This window comes from Pseudogymnoascus destructans (assembly GCF_001641265.1).
Source record: "Pseudogymnoascus destructans isolate 20631-21 unplaced genomic scaffold scaffold_23, whole genome shotgun sequence".
NCBI classification, from domain to species: Eukaryota; Fungi; Ascomycota; class Leotiomycetes; order Thelebolales; family Thelebolaceae; genus Pseudogymnoascus; species Pseudogymnoascus destructans.
Window position 1 is genome coordinate 477,715 of NW_020167542.1, and position 18,487 is coordinate 496,201.

At 53.4% G+C, this 18,487-nt stretch overlaps 7 protein-coding genes across 7 annotated transcripts; 4 read left to right on the plus strand and 3 right to left on the minus strand.

The window, feature by feature from the left end:
- Window positions 1-30: 30 nt before the first annotated feature.
- Window positions 31-4,931, minus strand: VC83_07698 (uncharacterized protein). Its single transcript, XM_024471264.1, has 2 exons — window positions 1,079-4,931; window positions 31-1,022 (listed from the first exon to the last, which is right to left on the minus strand). Exons 1-2 carry the CDS (start codon window positions 4,407-4,409, stop codon window positions 103-105), a joined length of 4,251 nt encoding a protein of 1,416 aa, XP_024320965.1. The 5' UTR covers window positions 4,410-4,931; the 3' UTR covers window positions 31-102.
- Window positions 4,932-4,951: 20 nt separating this feature from the next.
- VC83_07699 (uncharacterized protein) lies at window positions 4,952-7,620 on the plus strand. The gene has a single exon (XM_024471265.1). It carries the CDS (start codon window positions 5,746-5,748, stop codon window positions 7,426-7,428), a length of 1,683 nt encoding a protein of 560 aa, XP_024320964.1. The 5' UTR covers window positions 4,952-5,745; the 3' UTR covers window positions 7,429-7,620.
- A 1,011-nt stretch (window positions 7,621-8,631) lies between these two features.
- Window positions 8,632-9,102, minus strand: VC83_07700 (uncharacterized protein; the record flags this gene model as incomplete). The annotated part of the gene is made up of 1 exon (XM_024471266.1): window positions 8,632-9,102. The coding sequence occupies one exon, from the start codon at window positions 9,100-9,102 to the stop codon at window positions 8,632-8,634; it is 471 nt and encodes a 156-aa protein (XP_024320798.1).
- Window positions 9,103-9,358: 256 nt separating this feature from the next.
- On the plus strand, window positions 9,359-11,016 carry VC83_07701 (uncharacterized protein). The gene has a single exon (XM_024471267.1). It carries the CDS (start codon window positions 9,508-9,510, stop codon window positions 10,840-10,842), a length of 1,335 nt encoding a protein of 444 aa, XP_024320797.1. The 5' UTR covers window positions 9,359-9,507; the 3' UTR covers window positions 10,843-11,016.
- A 16-nt stretch (window positions 11,017-11,032) lies between these two features.
- ABD1 (mRNA cap guanine-N7 methyltransferase) lies at window positions 11,033-13,025 on the minus strand. Its single transcript, XM_024471268.1, has one exon. It carries the CDS (start codon window positions 12,927-12,929, stop codon window positions 11,256-11,258), a length of 1,674 nt encoding a protein of 557 aa, XP_024320835.1. The 5' UTR covers window positions 12,930-13,025; the 3' UTR covers window positions 11,033-11,255.
- A 246-nt stretch (window positions 13,026-13,271) lies between these two features.
- On the plus strand, window positions 13,272-15,110 carry VC83_07703 (uncharacterized protein; the record flags this gene model as incomplete). The annotated part of the gene is made up of 3 exons (XM_024471269.1): window positions 13,272-13,961; window positions 14,013-14,827; window positions 14,912-15,110. Exons 1-3 carry the CDS (start codon window positions 13,506-13,508, stop codon window positions 15,108-15,110), a joined length of 1,470 nt encoding a protein of 489 aa, XP_024320834.1. The 5' UTR covers window positions 13,272-13,505.
- A 410-nt stretch (window positions 15,111-15,520) lies between these two features.
- VC83_07704 (uncharacterized protein) lies at window positions 15,521-18,206 on the plus strand. Its single transcript, XM_024471270.1, has 3 exons — window positions 15,521-16,242; window positions 16,513-16,971; window positions 17,030-18,206. Exons 1-3 carry the CDS (start codon window positions 16,119-16,121, stop codon window positions 18,079-18,081), a joined length of 1,635 nt encoding a protein of 544 aa, XP_024320796.1. The 5' UTR covers window positions 15,521-16,118; the 3' UTR covers window positions 18,082-18,206.
- The last annotated feature ends 281 nt before the right edge of the window (window positions 18,207-18,487 follow it).

The window sequence follows — 18,487 nt, forward strand, 5'->3', positions numbered from 1 at the left end:
TTCAACAATATTAAGTTATTAATATTTCGATCCAGAATAAAATTATATAAAATGCCATTCTTATGGTACAATTTACAATAAAATTACAACATACCCCACCACTCACCCGTCACTCGACCTCCCCGCCGCCCTCCTTTGCTCCCTCGCAATCCTCCTATCCGTCGGAGTCAACGCCTTCTTAATCCTCATCGCCCCCCCCAAAAACATCCACGTCGCAAAGAATACGACCATGTAATTAAACCCATCGTACACCCACATGAGTCCGAAATCGCGCCAGCGATGGCGATAAAACACATTAAATCCCTTCGCGAACTGGTCCCCATTCGCATACTGGCAGTACTCGCACAACCCCCCCGCACCAACCTGCACATACCCGCCCATCCGCGCTACGAAGTTGTCGGTGTAGGACGCACAGCTCATGCCGGGTGGAGGGGGGAAGCGCGCGAACTCGGATTCGTCGCAGACGACGGGGATGTTGTTTGTGACGACGCCGAGCTGGCCTTCGAGGAAGTAGTGGAAGGGGGTTAGCCAGTACATCCAACTCCTCCAAAAGCTAGGCAGAGCCGGGTACGGGACGACGACGCCGCAGAAGGCGACGATGAAGAGGAAGAAGAACGGGATGAGGAGGGATGCGAACATGGCGTTCGGTGCCATTGCAGCGATGAACTGCCCGAAGCCGACGTAGAAGATCTCGAAGAGGCAGATCATCATGAAGACGTAGCCGGCGGGGAAGCCGAGGGGGAGCCCGACCCCGAAGTACCAGCAGCAGAAGAAGATGGCGCCGCAAAAGAGGGAGGTGGGGATTTCGGGAAGGATGGCGCCGAGGGTGAAGGCGGGCCAGGCGTAGATCTTGGATTTGGATTCGCGGGATTTGAAGACGTCGCGGAAGGAGATGTAGCGGGGTTGGAGCTGTTGGATTAGGGGCGGGGCGATGGTCATTGTCATGAATATGGTGAAGAGGCGGGATTGCATGTCGATGGTTGAGTGGCCTAGTTTCCAGAAGGTGAAGGTGTTGAAGAGGCCTGTAGGTTGCGGTGTTAGCTGATAAGTCGTCGGGTTGGGGCGTGTTCGTGCGTACCAGTAATTATATGAAGAACCAACTTCCCAAAAAAGTATTGGGGGGTTCGCCAGTATGCAATGAAGCATCTCTTAATCACGGCCAAAATCTGCGTGCTATATGGCATAGCATACTCTCTGTCATCCTTCCTGGCCCTTCCCTGTCCCGCCGTGGCCTGTCGACGGACTTGGACCAACCTCTGAATCTCACCCTGTCTATCTCTGGCATCCTTTGACCTCTCCCAAATATCTCCCCAGTCGGGGCCCTCGTAGTTGGGGTCACCAGCGCCGATTACCTCCAACATGTACTCTGCCGGGTTCTCATCCTTTGGACACTCCTTGGCGCCGTTATCTTCAAAATACTCAATCATATGCTTACTATCTTTTCCCAGTGTTCCATGGAAGACAACTCGCCCTCCAGATTTGAGAAGCAGGACCTCGTCAAATTCCTCAAAGAGGACGGCAGACGGTTGATGGATGGTGCAGAGGATTGCCTGACCAGCATCAGCCAGCTTCCGCAGAAACCTCACGATATTAAACGCCGCCTGGCTATCCAGCCCAGACGTCGGCTCATCCAAGAAAAGCAGCAATTCCGGCTTCGAGGCAAGCTCAACGCCAATCGTGACTTTCTTCCGTTGCTCTTGATTAAGCCCATACCCGACCTCTCCAATTATGGCCTCGGCTAGATCATGCATTTCAAGCAGGTCTATAATCTTCTCCACATATTCGTACTTTTCCTTCTTCGGAACCCCCTTTGGCTGGCGTAACAGAGCCGAGAACCGAAATGCTTCGCGCACAGTGGCTGTAGGCTCATGAATATCCATCTGCTCGGCGAAGCCTGTCGAGCGCTGGAACGATAGGGGAAGCGGTCTTCCATCTACTAGAAAATCGCCAGTAACGACGCCGGAATCCCCTCTTTGCGCGAGCGTGTTGAGTAAGGTTGTTTTCCCTGCACCACTTACCCCCATCAACGCTGTTAGCTCGCCGGGCCTTACATAACCATTAACGCCTTGGAGCAGCTTTCTCTCCCCTTTCTCGTAAGGGATTGTTAAGTTGACGTTCTGGAAGGTAAAGACTGTTTCGTTCCTTGCTATTCCATCCCTCACATTGCCACCAGAATCCTGTGGTCTCTCATTCGTTGTGTCGACTGAGCTATCCCTTGTAGCCTCACCTTCGGCCGTCCCTTTGGCCTCTTTCTCCTTTATAGCCTTCTCAACAGCTTTTGGAGCTCCGCCGCGCTTGAAGACTGTAACTGCACCACCACCAGAATTAGGTTTCTGCCGCTCCATTCCTAGAGCAGTGAGGGCGACGAAAAATAGCCAGAATCCAATGATGATTCCGATATTTCGCCAAAGGTGTGATCGGGTATAGTTGAAACCGGTCATGATATAATTCTTCCCGGAAACAGAGGTCTTCCCTGGTTCGGATCCCTGGAGCGCACATGACTGGAACTGAGGCCGCGCATTGGGGCCGGTTGGAACGAGCACTGGCGGAACACATTGGATTTCGAGATTGTAAAACTCGTTGGACATTAGGCCCTCGAAGCCGTATTGAACCGGATTAATCCAGCGAAGCCACGATAGCCAGGGGCGCATTTTTTTCGGGGGTATAAGATACCCCGTGTATGTGACAAAAGCTTGGATAGAGACTCCGGTAAACCGAGTTGCAACATCTAGGGACGCAGCCCAAGCCCCAATGGCACGGAAAAAAGAGAACATAGTCAGAGTCAAGGTCCAAAGAATTAGCAAAGAAATGAAAAATTGGCTTGGTGTGCGCTGGAGATTGGACATAAAATAAACCACCAGATCAAATATAGTGACCTGTATAAGAACTAATGGCAAATCAATGACAACTTGGGCTATGGCATAAGCCGCAGGACGATAGAACGAGAAGGCTTTATGCTTCATCATGATAGGCCTGCTCTGAAACGCCGCAGTTAATTCGGCCAAAGCAAGAAGAGCATTGAATAGTAACATAAAGAATATCACACCTCCCCTCTCAAACACACCTTGCGTTGTTTTCGGCATGTTGAAGAACAGCGAGCCAACAATAAGACCCTGGAAGAGGATACCGCCCCATTTCCCAATCAAAGTCTGCCGATCACCCAGCATAACGAAGAAGTGCTCGTTTGTGCAGGCTAAAACCTGTAGGTGGAATGGGAGCGTATAATTCTTCTTCGCGGTCTTCTTCGTCATCGCCTCGGCTCTCATACGGACCTGCCCCTCAACAAGACTTTGATATCCGTCCAGCTCGCGCCAATTTGCTTTCTCAATCTCGCTCCCGCGAAAGGCGGCCTCGAACTGTTCAGGGCTTTTGGGTATCTTATCCTGCCATCCCTCTCTCACCCGCCGTTCATGCTTGTCGGTGACTGAGGTGAGGAAGTCGGCCGTTGTCCATCTTTCGGGGCGCTCAAACCCGAGGTTTTCAAAGTATTCGACGGCGGCGTCTGCAGGGCCATAATAGCAGCATCGGCCTTCGTCGATTAGCAATACTTTGTCAAAGGCCTTGTATAAACTTTCTCCTGCTTGGTATAAGGCCACAGCCGTCGAGATCTTGGCCATAGTGGTCAATGTCCGGATGCTGTTGACATATTCCAGTGCCGTAGAGGCATCGAGGCCTCTTGTAGAATTGTCCCACATCTGCGTCGAAGCCTTTGTTATCATAGCTTCGGCAATGCTAACACGCTTCCTCTCTCCTCCCGATACGCCACGGACATGCTCGCTGCCGACGAATGTGTTCAGAGTGTGCTCGATCCAAAACAGTTGTGTAAGCGCCTTTGAGAATACTTTGATGTATTGGTCGCGACTCTCGCCATTCATTCTTGACTCCTTTCCTGGTGTCCTTGTCTTCAGCGCAAACTCTAGAGTCCGCTTGACGCTTAATGTCGCATAATGGAGGTCATCCTCGGGGTTGTATAGCACTTCTCCCCTGAACTCTTTGGCCATAGTTGCTGCTGATTCCCCTCCATAGCACACGTTTCCTTCAACACTCTTGAAGCCAGCTCTTTGGTTTGCAAGCACCTTTAGAAAGGTCGAGCAACCACTCCCTGGGCGGCCAAGCACCAGGAGCATCTCCCCCGGCTTGATGACACCGCTGAAGTCATTGATGATTGTCCGTATTGGGGGTCCCCCATGGGCTTTCTTAGTCCCGCCGAAAACAGCTCCAATCTTCCGCGGTAATGCCAGAAAGAGGTCACCGACGGTAGGCTGTATCTTTGCTCCAAGCCCTACGCCTTTAACTGTCAAGTGCCTGAATACCACTCCAACGTGCCTTGTCTTCTCTTCCTCGGAGTTCTCTTGCCGCCCATGCCCAAACATGCGGCTCATCAATCGCTCGATATTTTGGTCAGCCATATTGAGCACGTCGCCTCGCCTAAGGTGGTGGTTTTGATATTCTATAATTATACAAAGGATAAATGATATATTGCACTCGAGTCTCTTCAACGGACAGCGTCCATGTCCATCCGGGCTGCGATGAAGGGGCACAGCTTCCCTTATCAACAGCTACGGAAGCCATTGTTAAGCTATAGCTGCGAATGGTTGGAAGGTAATGGTTGGCCCAGGCCTAACTGATACCTCTCCGGTCATACTAAACTGTGCGTGGCAGAAGTATTTCTCTCCTGTCATTATGAGAGGCCAAAGTATCAAATGGTGGCATAAACCTGCACTACGTCCACACTAAGAAAATATACTTATATCGCACGTAAATTCGTGTGATTCTGAAGTACTTCACTGCCGCCGGTCTTATACGGCAAGACCACCACCAATCTTTGAAGTTCATAGTATGACATCAATTCACGTGATTGAGGCCTGGACATATCACGAGATTTGACCCGGTCGGTCGCCCGGAGCGGAACCGAGAATTGTGGGACCTAAGTCGCACGGACCACAACATGTTGGCTCCGAAAATGTTTTTGAGCCGGCGCTAATGCTGAATATGGGATAATGATTGGGCAGATCAATGTCTGTCGTCAGATTTACCAAAGGGCTAGATCAGCTACGTTACAGAGTTTTGATCACAAAAGCTGCATTACCACAAAAACAGAAAAAAACGGCAGTGTTTCTATATCAGAGATTTTTGAAAAGTATCTGTTCACTTGTATATTCCCAAATGTTGTAAGTTGGCGTTGGCCGCAGTTTGGAGCAGCTGGAAAAGCCAACGACGAGGTTGGAGATTTATATAAGCTTCATGAGGCTGAGAGTGCACAGTGGCCTTGCCGCCAGGAAACCATCTTCTATTGGGCAATAGAGCGCCAGGGGCATTCGGCAATGTCAGAATGTGACTCCCAATTGCCACTCCCGTTCTTCGGTGGCGCTAGAGCTACAGAGGACCCATAAATGGGCTTCTCTCTTCGTCGCTATGCCAGTTTTAGACGCTTTTAAAGAACAACCAGGCGTGGCCATGCTGCCGTCTTACCGATATCCTCACCAATCTCTGTGGATATTGCTCATATCCACTTATATTTGCCAATGAGGCATCTTCTGTCCCTGAAGCAAGTGCGGTTCAGGTCCGAAGTGCGAGGTACAGTAGAATTTCGTACCGTTATGATATTTTCTCCCTTTGGGTATATAAGGTTCCACCCAACCCACCTGCTGAAGTGTTTTCTATTATCCAATAAAGCATATAATTTGTTCTCATTTGTTCGCTTCTTTCTGTCCCCCTATCCAAGCTTCCAATCTCACAGGCAGCATGGCGGCAAAAGGGATTATAATGCCAGGGCAACCTGCCACATTCGAACCTATATCTATCGACGTACAGCGCACCAACACACGGCAATCAGGACTAGGCCGTTCTGTAACTCGCGAATCGCAAAAGGAAGTCAGAGATCCGCATCTCGATATCAATTTGCCATATCGAACATTGAGCCGAAATGCAAACCTCCGCGAGTACACCCACGACGAGCCGGATGGAGTAACAGAGACTGGAGTTTCCGCTGATGGCACCCCATATACTGTCGTTGCCTTCACACCGGATGACAAAGACAACCCAAAGAATTGGTCCAAGGCGATGAAGTGGTGGTGCACGATGTGCGTGTCTCTCACCTGCTTCGTGGTAGCCTTCTGTTCCAGCGTTATCACAGCTGATATCGAGGGGCTCGCGAAAGAATTCAACGTGTCTGAGGAGGTCGCTCTCCTCTCGATTACCGTCTTTGTTATTGGCTTCGGTATTGGACCTATGATATTCGCGCCTCTTTCGGAAATCTATGGCCGCCGTGTCATATACGGCTCGACTCTCTTCGTCGCAGTGATTTTCATTATTCCATGCGCCGTCTCAAAGAACATAGCAACACTCGTGGTCTTCAGAGCCCTCGACGGCATCGCCTTTTCTGCTCCCATGACTCTTGTTGGAGGCACCCTGGCCGATTGCTGGAAGAACGAGGAGCGTGGGGTGCCCATGGCTGCCTTCTCAGCTGCTCCCTTCATTGGTCCCGCAATTGGTCCGCTCGTTGGAGGATACTTGGCTGACGCCAAGGGCTGGCGCTGGCTCTACTGGATCCAACTGATCGTTGCCGGTACTGTTTGGGTGCTGATCACCTTCACCGTTCCTGAGACATACACACCAACCATCCTCAAGCGCCGTGCTGAGAAACTCTCCAAATCTTCTGGGAAGAGATATCTCACCGAGCAAGATCTTGATATGCGCCCATTCTCCGATCGCCTCCTGAACTTCCTTATTCGACCATTCCAACTCCTCTTCGGCGAGCTTATCGTTCTGCTCATCTCCATCTACATGTCCGTTCTCTACGGTCTGCTTTACATGTTCTTCGTCGCCTACCCAGTCGTTTACCAACAAGGCAAGGGATGGAATGCCGGAAAGACAGGTCTTATGTTCATCCCTCTCGCCGTCGGCGTCATCTGCTCATCCGCCTGCGCTCCTCTGGTTAACAAGCACTACTTGACCTTGGTGAAAAAGCACAACGGCAAGCCCCCGGCGGAGACCCGCTTAATCCCCATGATGATCTCCTGCTGGTTCGTCCCGATCGGTCTCTTCATCTTCGCCTGGACCTCCTACCCACACGTCTCCTGGGCCGGACCCGCCTTCGCCGGCTTCCCCGTCGGCTTCGGCTTCATCTTCCTCTACAACGCCGCCAACAACTACCTCATCGACTCGTACCAGCACCAGGCCGCCTCAGCGCTCGCCGCGAAAACGTGCATCCGCTCCTTCTGGGGTGCCGCGACGGTGCTCTTCACCAACCAGATGTATGCCCGTCTCGGGTACCAGTGGGCCAGTTCGCTGCTCGCCTTCTTGGCGCTGGCGTGCTGTGGCATCCCGTTCCTGTTTTACTACTACGGAGCGCAGATTAGAGCCAGGAGCAAGTACGCGTATTCTGGGGATGATGAGGAGATGCAGGAGACGAAGGTTGAGAATTGAAGGGATGGATTTGTTGGAACGGAAGGTGGTGTATGTTATAATCGGGTTTGGTGGGTGACCGTTCCCTGAAGGGAGTTTTATATCAGCCTTGTACAATCTTTTAGCGGCACGAGTACAGAGTGGTATTTGTTATTTTATTGTATATACCTTTATGTAGCGCGGTACCTTGCGAGATACCTAATATAATTTTCCTATGTAAAAAAATAAATTTCTACAACTTCATAACTTTGCACCCTCACAACAATTCACAACACAACAAACTTGACAAATTGGCACACAACGACAAACACACAACATACACCTACCTGCCTACATCATTGATGGCTGGTAGGTAGGTGCATTTCCATTCTATCTTCCCCTCAACCTTCCTTCTGCCACCCTCCCCTCGCAATGCCATCAACATGACAAGCTCCTAGTGGCTCACCCCTGGCACCCCCACGACAAGTTCCTGGCGGGCACCAGATTCTAAAAGTAGCCTGATTATCTCCAAGTCTGGAAAGGGTATCCTAGAAAGGGCTTGTTTCTCCTCGAATTGGTAAAGTACACCATCAGCTTCCGCAGAAGCCTTGAGAAGGAATGCTAGTGCTTGCCGACAGTTGATCGACTTTGGTAGTAATATATGAGTAAGGACTAGGCTGCGCACTACTCGCTCAATACTCGGCTCACTCGCTCAGTGGGTTACTCAGCTGGGTGAGTAGCTGAACCTTTTACTCGACTCGGTGAGTGAGGTTAATACTCAGTTACTCTGTAAAAACCCAGTGAGTACTCGACTATCACGTGTAAGATTTATGCATCATGTGAACAGTCCCTCATACGATTAATACTGTTTTATGGTTAAGTTAAAGTATTACATCTATCAGCATCACTCTCGCCATCTCTAGTAAGCTGTGAGAACGAATCATGTATATTCCTCTATCTAAGTACCACGATTATCAGAAGATTATCAGAACGCTATTATCTATTATATATGCTTAAGAACATCTCTCCACCTTGCTTGATGAGGCCGGCCAGACCTACTAATACCTAAAGTATTTATGGGGTCTTGACGAGTAGCTTGAAAGATATCAAGTAAATCTCTTCCAGTCTTCCGAGCATGTTGGATAGGCGTTGGTGGCGAGGACGGCATATCCTTATCTTCATCTTCATGAATAGTTGGAAGTATAGGCTTCTCATTATTACCATCTTCTCTTATATCTTCGTTATCTAGGATATCGTCATCTGGGATGTCGTATAAGGTCTCGTTAAGACGGTCAGCCCTATCTCTTTCTTCACCTTGTTGGTAGCGCATTTGTCGTTCTTCATGTGCGGCTTGTGATAAGTCTTGCTGTTGCTGTGGCCGCTGAGGGTTAAACGGAGGATATTGTACCTTTGAGTATGTCTCTCGGATATGATGTTGCCGAGTGCTTGTCTGAAACTCCCCCACTTCCTATGCCCGCCATGGAGTCTCATCTTGTCTAACTCTTGTAAGAGTTGCTGGGCCACATCGTCACAATTTTTGCAAATCCGGTTAAGTTCTTTCTCCGCCCTGACCTTCTCGTTAAGGCGGTTATTATTGGCATTTCTCACATTGTCAGCAGAGCGATAGATCTCAAGGCTTTCGGAGACCAGTTTCCTTCCAAATTCGACGAATTGAATCGCATTGGCAGCACAGCCCATTGCGGAAGTTGGATCCATCGTGGATTATCTCTGGTAGTTAACAAACGATAGGTGTGATGACAAGGACAGCTACCATTCAATGTGTTAAAGTCAAATACCGTAGTGTAATTCTCTATGGGATGTCCTATCTTTTATTTAAAATGCCATTAGAGGCTGAGCTAGACAAGGCTGGCAAGAGGCGCAGTTATGAATGGTGATGGCGATGAGTCAGCAAGGCTACAGCTTAATTAATTATCGCGTGTCCCGGTCCAAAGTCGCGTCTCCCAACCTTTAACTTATGGGAAACTGACCGCCACCAAACGATCGCCATCGACCAATGATAGTCAACAAGACCCTCGTTTCTTCGCGTATACCAAGGTTTTTATTATATTTTGAGGTTAAACTAGAGCTACTCTATAGTTACACCCTACCACCTCCCTCACAATGTCCTCACGCCGCCGCCTCGTCTCACGCACAAACCAAGACGCAGCAGCGTCCTCCCCGGCCGCACCTCGCACTCAAGCCTCCTCCTCCGCATCCCGCTCAGCCCTACCCCCGTACGAACCACCAGTCCACCCCCTCACCTTCTCAGCAAAGCAACAACTCACCACGCTCGTCGACGACGCCGACTACGGGAAGTACCGCAAGCACCTCGCCACAGCTATCACGACGCTCTCAAACGCGACGGTGGAGAGCAATGACACGCTGAGCCTGGCCAGGATGAAGCTGGAGCGGCAGGTTGAGCGGAGGAAGGTGAGGGAGTCGCAGCGGGAAGATGAGGAAGGGGAGATGGAGAAGACGGAGGAGGAGGTTGCGATTGAGGAACGAGTCGCGAAGCTGGAGGCTGAGGTGGAGAGGCTGACGCAGGAGGCGGAGATGGCGACAAGGGAGCTGATCGATTACTCCGAGGAGTTGAAGAGGCAAGAAGGCCTAATCAGAGGCGTAGCAGAGAAGGCAGCTACTGCACCGCGGCCTCAGCAGGGCAGCAACCCGAGGAGGCGCCGCGCAACAGACGGCTCGGACGACGACAACTCCGACGACCCAGACTTTGAGGTCCCGGACGCCGACGCCGACGCTGGAGCAGACACCCCCAGCGTTACGGAACTCCTCGCCGAAGCCCAAGCCGCCGCTGCAGCGCAGTACGCCGCGAAATCGATGCGCGCACGGTACGCCGACAACGCCGACTACCAGACCTTCAAGAAGCACGTTCACGATGCCTCGCACCACGGTGCCAACGCGCCACCCCTCCCGCCACCATCAGCGTGGTTTCCATCAACGACCGAGGCGAGCGCGCAGGGCCGTATTACGCGCGGCGCGGCGAACAATGGCGATGAGAGCGACGAGGACCTCGTATTTGCCGGTGCGGTGAGCAGTCTCAAGTGTCCGCTGACGCTGAAACTATTCGAGGTCCCATATAGCAACCGCGTATGCCGGCATACATTTGAGAAATCAGCATTGTTAGAGATGTTTGAACGAGGCGCCACGGTATTTTACGAGAATTCGCAGGCGAGGGGACGGAATCACGGGCCGGGGTTGAGGAAGCTGAAGTGTCCGAGCTCGGGGTGCGATGTTATGCTGGAGTTGGGGGAGTTTTATGAGGATGAGATGGTGAAGAGGCAGGTGAAGAGGGCGAAGGCTGCGGAGGCGGCGGCGGAGGGGGATAGTGAGGGGGAGAATGAGGAGGAGGAGGAAAGGCAGGCGGTGGATGTGGATATGGATTCTAAGGATCAGGAGTTTGATGGATATGAGGAGGTGCAGGTGGCGGGGACGCAGATGTAAAGATCGTATTTGGGATGGGATTTAATGGCGTTTGGGCTTGGGCCTGGCGGATGGGGACTTGATACCTTTATGGATGGATGACCGATGGTGGCGTTCGATCACTCTTGTGGTTATATGTAATATCCTATGCAATGGCGTATAGCTAATTCACATTGCACTTTGGCTGAAATGGAGTTGAATATTTCGTAATGTTTTGTATTTTCAGGTCAGTGACTAGAGTTCGCAAAAATCACCCATATGCTATGCTTTCCATACCAAAACGCCGTCAGTAACGATTTTATCGCCCCTTAAAAGATACTCTCCCCCTTATTCCCAGGGTATGAGTGCGCTTTTTTTCTCTATCCATATAAGCATGGTCTCAGATTTAACCTCCACTAAGTAATGTAAATCCTACTAAGCAACATCTCACAACCCTACACCTTATAAAAGCAAAACGCCACATAAAACTCCGCCGCCTCCATCTCCTCATCACTCACCAACAAGCCCCCACCCCCTCGTCCCCTAACCCCCATTCTTTCACTCAACGGTCCCAACACCGGATCGTCCTTCTCCGCGCGCCAGATCTCACCAAACGACTTGTGGTACTGCATCTCGAGGTTGTAGTCCTCAGCGATAGCACGGAACGCCTCCCACGGGACCACGTACTCGGGCACCTCCTCGACAGCCTCGTGGAGGAAGAAGTTGTACTTCCACCCGAAAGGGGGGCGGAACACGCCGTCGGCGGGAGTTTGATCCGCGAAGCGCACGCGGTATATGTCGTTGCCCCACTCGGCCGTCCCGGCGATCTCACCCTCGTCCAGATCCGCTGGCGCAGCGCCATCGGCAGAAACAGCAGCTGAAGGTTTCCCCTCTGCCGCGCCATCGGCCGGAGCTGGCGCTGCGGCCTTCTTAGCAGCCTGGCGCTCATTGAATTCCACTACGCGCGCACTCAGAACATCAGAGTCCGGGATACAGCCAATGAACCTCCCCCCCTTCTTGAGGGCGCCAGCCACATTCTTCAGCATTATGCGAGCCTTGTGCTCGGACTGGAAGGCATAGTGCATCGCGAACATCATGCTGACGACGTCGAACTGGCCACCGCTGAAGCGGGACGGGCCGCCTGAGGCGTCAAAGCCGACTTCCCGCACAATAGGCACTTTCTCGATGGACTCCCCGAAGCAGTCTTGCACTGCGAACTCGCCGTGGAATAGGCGGGGTGGGGGACGGTTGTTGTACCCGCCGCGTCCACCACGGCCGCCTCTGCCGCCGCCACCACGGCTAGCCATCTGGCTGTACCGCTCACGTGCCTGTCCGATAGACACATCGGCCGGGTCGAGACCGACGTAAAGATCCACAGGCTGAGGCGCCTGCTGCCACTTCCCTAGATCCCCCCCCTTTCCACACCCCATATCCAGCACCAACAGCCCCTTCACTGGTGGGGCACCATACACTGGCTGCTGTCCACCAGGAGTGAAGTCCTCACTCGGCGAGAACTTCTGGATAATGGTGCTCTTGATCCAGTTATTGAAGCTGCGAAGCCCCTTGATATGGCTGTCTGTGCGGCGCCAGTCGCGGCCACGCTCAGGCACGGCGTTATAATGCTGCGTCACCGCATCATGAACACCGCGCGCGTTGTGTGCTGCGACGGCATCACGGTGCTCCTTCTCGCGCTGCTGCTGGCGCTGCCGGATCTCGTCACGCTCGCTGTCGGTGATGCGTGCGCGGCCGGTGGGGCGTTTCTTGCGGGGACGGTCTTCGTCGTCGTCGTCGCCGGTGTTTGCTGGGTGTGCTGCGGCGACGGGTTTGGGGGAGGAGGGACGCTCGTCGCGGCGGGGGGTGGAGCGGGAGGGGGAGATGGAGGAGCGGCGGCGTTTGCGGGCTGGTTCGAGCTTGGTGGCGTCGAAGGGCTCGGGTTGGGGTTCGTAGGGACCTTTGGATTTGGAGCCGTGAGAGTTGGATTCACCTGCGGCGTGGTCTGAGTTCACATGGGTGGGTGTGGAGGTCGCGGATGAGGTTGTTCTGTTCCTTCGTTTTGCGGGTTCGAGCTTGTTCGCAGTGAAGGGTTGCGGTTGAGGTTCAGAGACCTCAACAGCGGCGTCTGAAGCCATATTGGCCTTCAGATTGGTCTGATATCTTTGGATGTATTGGTATAAGAATTAAATTGTAAGTTGTAATTGTAAATTATTTGTAGTTGTCTTGTTAGTTAGAGCATCAAAAGGTTCAGTAATTGTCGTCGAGCCTGAGGCTAGAGCAGCCTTGTGCCAGGGTTGGGACCCGGCTCCAGGAAGCGTGGACGTTTTACCTAGGAAAGGCTGTACCGTAATAATTACAGCCCCAAGAGATTAGGAGTAATTAAGAGCACTGGTTTTATATATAGTTTTCTATAAACACTTCCTGAGCTCGAAGTTACTGTTATATATAGTTTATTTCTATAACCCTGAGGGTACATACCTCCATAGCTTCGTCACTGGCAGCCTTCAAATAAAGGCATCCACAAGTGTCGACGTTTTACCCACCTCCCAGGATACGCGGCGCTAGTGTTGCCTCGCGGTGTGAGCTTGTGAGCTTCTGGCCCAAAGGCGATTATAGCATCACCAAACGCACCCACGACCTCACAATCGAACCGCGTTTCCAATCTCTACCATCCCCGACCCAACTCTCCACCTCCAGGTTCGAACTTCACCATGGGTTCCGAACCACAATACGCGAAATACCCCCTCCTCCCTCTCGCCCAGAACATCTTCACCCTCACAAACGCAGCCGCGCCAAAATCCGTACAGCAAGCTTCCCTCAAGAGCCTTCAAGATGCCATCTCCGAACACAAGATGGCGCCGCTGTACAAGTACCTCGCACATCCTACAGAGGGCGTTTTAAACGGGTCGGGCCAGAGCACGTCGTCACAATCGACCAAGCCTACGGGACGGAAACCGAGCGTGGGCATGGTAACTAGCAAGAATGCTGTGTCTCAGGTTGACCTGCCGTGGGACGAGGCTCTGTATGAGAAGCTGAAGAAGGATAATGATGAGGAGCTGGAGAAATTCCAGAAGGAGGAAGAGGATGCCGAGGAGCAGGCTGGCGAGACAGAGATCCAAGCTGCTCGGGGGAAGAGGGCAGAGTTCTACGCACGAGTTGGTGATAAGGTATAATTTTATACAGCAACACATACGAGAAGGTGCTGACTATTACATCAGGACAAGGCAATTGCAGGTTACGAAGCAGTATTCGAAAAGACGGGTGTTTTGGGCACAAAGATCGACCTGGTCCTCGCGATCATCCGCCTTGGGCTCTTCTACGGCGACAAGGTCCTCGTTAAGAAGCAAGTCGAGCGAGCATCAGCCCTGGTGGAGAGCGGCGGTGACTGGGATCGTCGCAACCGCCTAAAGGCCTACGAGGGCTTGCACCTCCTCACTGTGCGCGACTACAACCAGGCCGCTCCTCTCCTCCTCGACAGTCTCTCCACCTTCACCAGCTATGAGCTGTGCTCGTACTCCAACCTCGTCGTATACTCCGTCCTTGCCGGCTCCGTATCCCTCAAGCGCGTTGACTTCAAATCCAAGGTCGTCGACGCCCCCGAAATCAAAGCCATCCTAGGCGAAGGCGAAGACAAGCTCTCCGCGCTCTCCGGCGCTCTCTCCGCCGGCCCCGGCTCCAACAACGACGCCGACATGCACGACGCGCCTTCCAAGCACGCGAAGACAGCCGTCAACCTGACGACACTCGGTTCCGGGGCCGCCGACCACTCCGAGACCGAGGCACCGATCGACTTCTCGCCGCTGGCGCAGCTGGTCAGCAGCCTGTACACAGGCAGCTACCGCTCGTTCTTTGGTGCGCTCGCGGCCGTCGAGGAGAACTTCCTCACGCAGGACCGCTACCTGTACGAGCACCGCGGGTGGTTCGTGCGCGAGATGCGGCTGCGCGCGTACCAGCAGCTGCTGCAGAGCTATCGCGTCGTGGGGCTCGAGAGCATGGCTAACGACTTTGGCGTCTCGGTGGACTTTCTCGATCGGTAAGAACACCCACAACCCCACCCCCCCCGCGTTAATTGGGACTATTTTTGAGAGTGGATGTGCTAACGGATCTTTGATACAAGTGACCTGGCGAAGTTCATCGCGGCGGATCGCATCCCTTGTACGATCGACCGCGTGACGGGGAAGGGGGTGATCGAGACGAATAGGCCGGATGATAAGAATAAGCAGTATAATGATGTGGTTAAGCAGGGAGATCAGCTGATCACGAAGTTGCAGAAGTATGGGCAGGCGGTGAGGCTGAGGGGGAGCGAGAGGGCTTAGATGGGTGGGGTAGACGGGGTGTGTAGGGGATTAGACGGGGAATAGTGTATGATATGAAGACGTCAGAGAGACCATTGATCATTGATTGAAGCATCGTGTGGATGGAATTATGACTTGCCTCGTGTTGAAGGGTTTTTGCTTCGTGCGAGGCTTCGTGTGGGATCAGTTGTGTCCTGGAGTCATATAGGTCCGTTGTTAAGAGAGCCACTCGGATAGTTCCCGCGTTATTTTAAGTCTGACGCATCTATATGGTATTATAGACCCGTTTGTCGCTCTGCGGGAGTCATATATATCTATATATCCTTGTTCAGCAGGCGGCCATATGTAATTTGACAGGATTATATCGATTATGGGGTTTGTGGGTTGTTAGGGTAGCAGCCGCCGTCATCAACACGCGGGGCAGCGACACTTGCTTGAGTGGAGGCGGCCGCTTTCTCAATGGAACCCCTTCACCCCTTCCCGCTCTCTCCAAACCCTTATTTTTTATTCTACTTCATCCATTTTATTCTTCTCACCTCCCACCCTTTTAATTCCTTATTTCCCCAATATCCTCCCCGTCCTCCTTCCCTCGACCATCATCAACATCAATCCTCTCAATCGGCGTGCTCTCCATCTCCCAACAAAACCTCGGCCAGCAGTCGTCTGACTCGCAGCGCCAACGCCGACCGGGCCCGAAGCCTTCCTCTTCCCCTCTCACCCCAGCCGGAGATCATAGGCTACGGACTTCGCCCTCCACCTCCGCACCCTCGCACCCTGTCATCCTCCTCCGCACCCTGTCATCCTCCCCCACTACTATCCTGCCCGCCTCCAGATCTCCGCACTCCGACTCGCTGTACCGCGCCTTTTGCCTGGCCTCCAGGGCCTATTACGTCTCCCGCCTTGCTTCAGTTCCACTCCACTACTCCCCTCTGTCCGACGACAGACGACTGCCATTCGGCCACTACTCCACTGTGAAACAAAGAGTACAGCCTGCGAAAGGCCGTACTTGAGAGCGACGACCCCGCCATCATGGCCTTACCAAGAGTCTCTGCGTCTGGTGCTTGTAACCGCTTCACCACCTTATCTCGTTCCTTCTCTTCCTCCTCTACAACTTCGGCTTTGACTAGATTCGGCCTGGAGACTGTGTTACTTGGTAAGCCTCTCTTGCTTTTTCCTTATCCTTATATGCGCGCGTGCCGCTCTGTGCATCCCGGCAAGACCAGTGGTTGAGCAGTGGTTGAGCAGTGGTTGAGCTGGCGGCCCCTGCAGATAATCTGCAAGGAGGGGTATTATAACCCCTGCGGTCCGAGTTTGTCAGCTCGCACACTCATACTGTATCTATATTCCTTTTGTCCACCGCTATATACTCCCTCTCACCACGCATCTCTTATTCGACCATTCAAACTAACAGTCCGCCGCACAGGAAAACAACATCCTCCCATCCGCTCCTCATCCCTTACCTACCGCACAATGTCCACCTCCCCAAGGCTGCGAAGCCTCAACATCGACAACATAAATCCCCACGTCCGCAAAGCCGAATACGCCGTCCGCGGTGAGCTCGCCGTAAAGTCGGAAGAATACCGCGCACAGCTCGCCAGCGGAAAAGGCAGCGACCTCCCCTTCGACGATGTCATCTCAGCCAACATCGGTAACCCACAACAACTCGACCAGAAGCCCATCACCTTCTTCCGCCAGGTGCTGAGTCTCCTCGAGTACCCCCCACTACTGGAGAAGGAGGACGTCCTTCTGAACCAGCTCGGCTACAAGAAGGATGTCATCGAGCGCGCAAAGTGGCTGCTCGAGCAAGTCGGGAGCGTTGGTGCATACAGCGCCAGCACCGGTCCCCAGGGGATAAAAGAGAGCATCGCCAAGTTCATCGAGAGTACGCCCCCACTCCCCCCCCCCTTCAACCCAAACCCCAAACTAACACCACCCCCCAGAACGTGACGGCCACCCCGCAGACCCCTCCTCCATCTACCTCAGCGCCGGCGCCTCCTCCGGCGTCAACACGCTCCTTCACATCATCTGCGCGGGCCCCAAAACCGGCATCCTAGTTCCCATCCCCCAATACCCCCTCTACACCGCAACCCTCTCCCTCCTCGACGCCACCTGCGTCCCCTACTACCTCGACGAAGCCAACGCCTGGTCCACCTCCGCCGAGAGCATCACCTCCGCCCTCACCACCGCAAAGGAAGCCGGAACAGACGTCCGCGCCATCGCCATCATCAACCCCGGCAACCCCACAGGCGCGTCGCTGTCCTACAAGGACATCGAGTCCGTGATCGACCTCGCCGCCTCCGAGCACCTCGTCATCCTCGCCGACGAGGTCTACCAAACCAACGTCTTCATTGGCAAGTTCCACAGCTTCAAAGCCGTGCTGAGGGATATGCAGAAGAAGAACCCAGGGAAGTACGACACCGTCGAGCTGGTCAGTTTGCACTCCGTATCCAAGGGCATTGTAGGAGAATGCGGACACCGCGGGGGGTACTTCGAGCTCTGCGGCTTCGACCCAGAAGTCGTGGCGCAGATCTACAAGTTCGTCAGCATCTCCCTCTGCGCCCCCGTCATCGGCCAGTGCCTCGTGGAGTTAATGGTCAACCCCCCCACCGAAGGCGAGCCATCCTACGACCTCTACAAATCCGAGCGCGACGGCATCTTCGCCGGCCTCCAATCCCGCGCCACAGCACTACACAAGGCATTCCAGGCCATGGAAGGCGTAGAGTGCGGCCCTCCCCAAGGGTCAATGTACCTCTTCCCCTCCATCACCTTACCGCAGAAGGCGATCGAGGCAGCGAAGGCGGATGGGAAGACGCCCGATGCGTTTTATGCGATGAAGATGCTGGAGGCGACGGGGGTGTGTGTTGTTCCCGGTGCGGGGTTTGGGCAGAAGGAGGGGACGCTGCATTTTAGGACTACGTTTTTGGCGCCGGGGACGAGCTGGGTGGAGGGGGTGGCGAGGTTTCATGAGGGGTTTATGGGGGAGTATAGGTAGAGTGATTGAGTTGGATAGGGAAAGTTGTTGTGAGAGGTGGCGTGGTGATGATGTAGTAAGATCGGAATAGACTGGGTGGATAGACTTGGAACCGCATCTCAATCATAAATTCGATAAATTCGTATAATTGCTTTCCGCACCCTGCACCCCAGTCAACTAAAACATTTTTAGGCGCCTCCCACAACACCTCAACATACTCCGTCGGACCACCCTTCCTGCCCCCGCCCCAATCCATCACACCTCCCCCCTCCACACCTCAGCCCCCCCCCCGCCCTCACCCCATAGCAAACCGCCATCGTGAAATCCACCGCCCCCGTCCTCGAGAAGCACAGCAACGCCATCACCTTTCTACAAGCGCTCCAGCGAGTGGTTCTCCCACCCACTTCACTCTCCTTAATCGCCATGT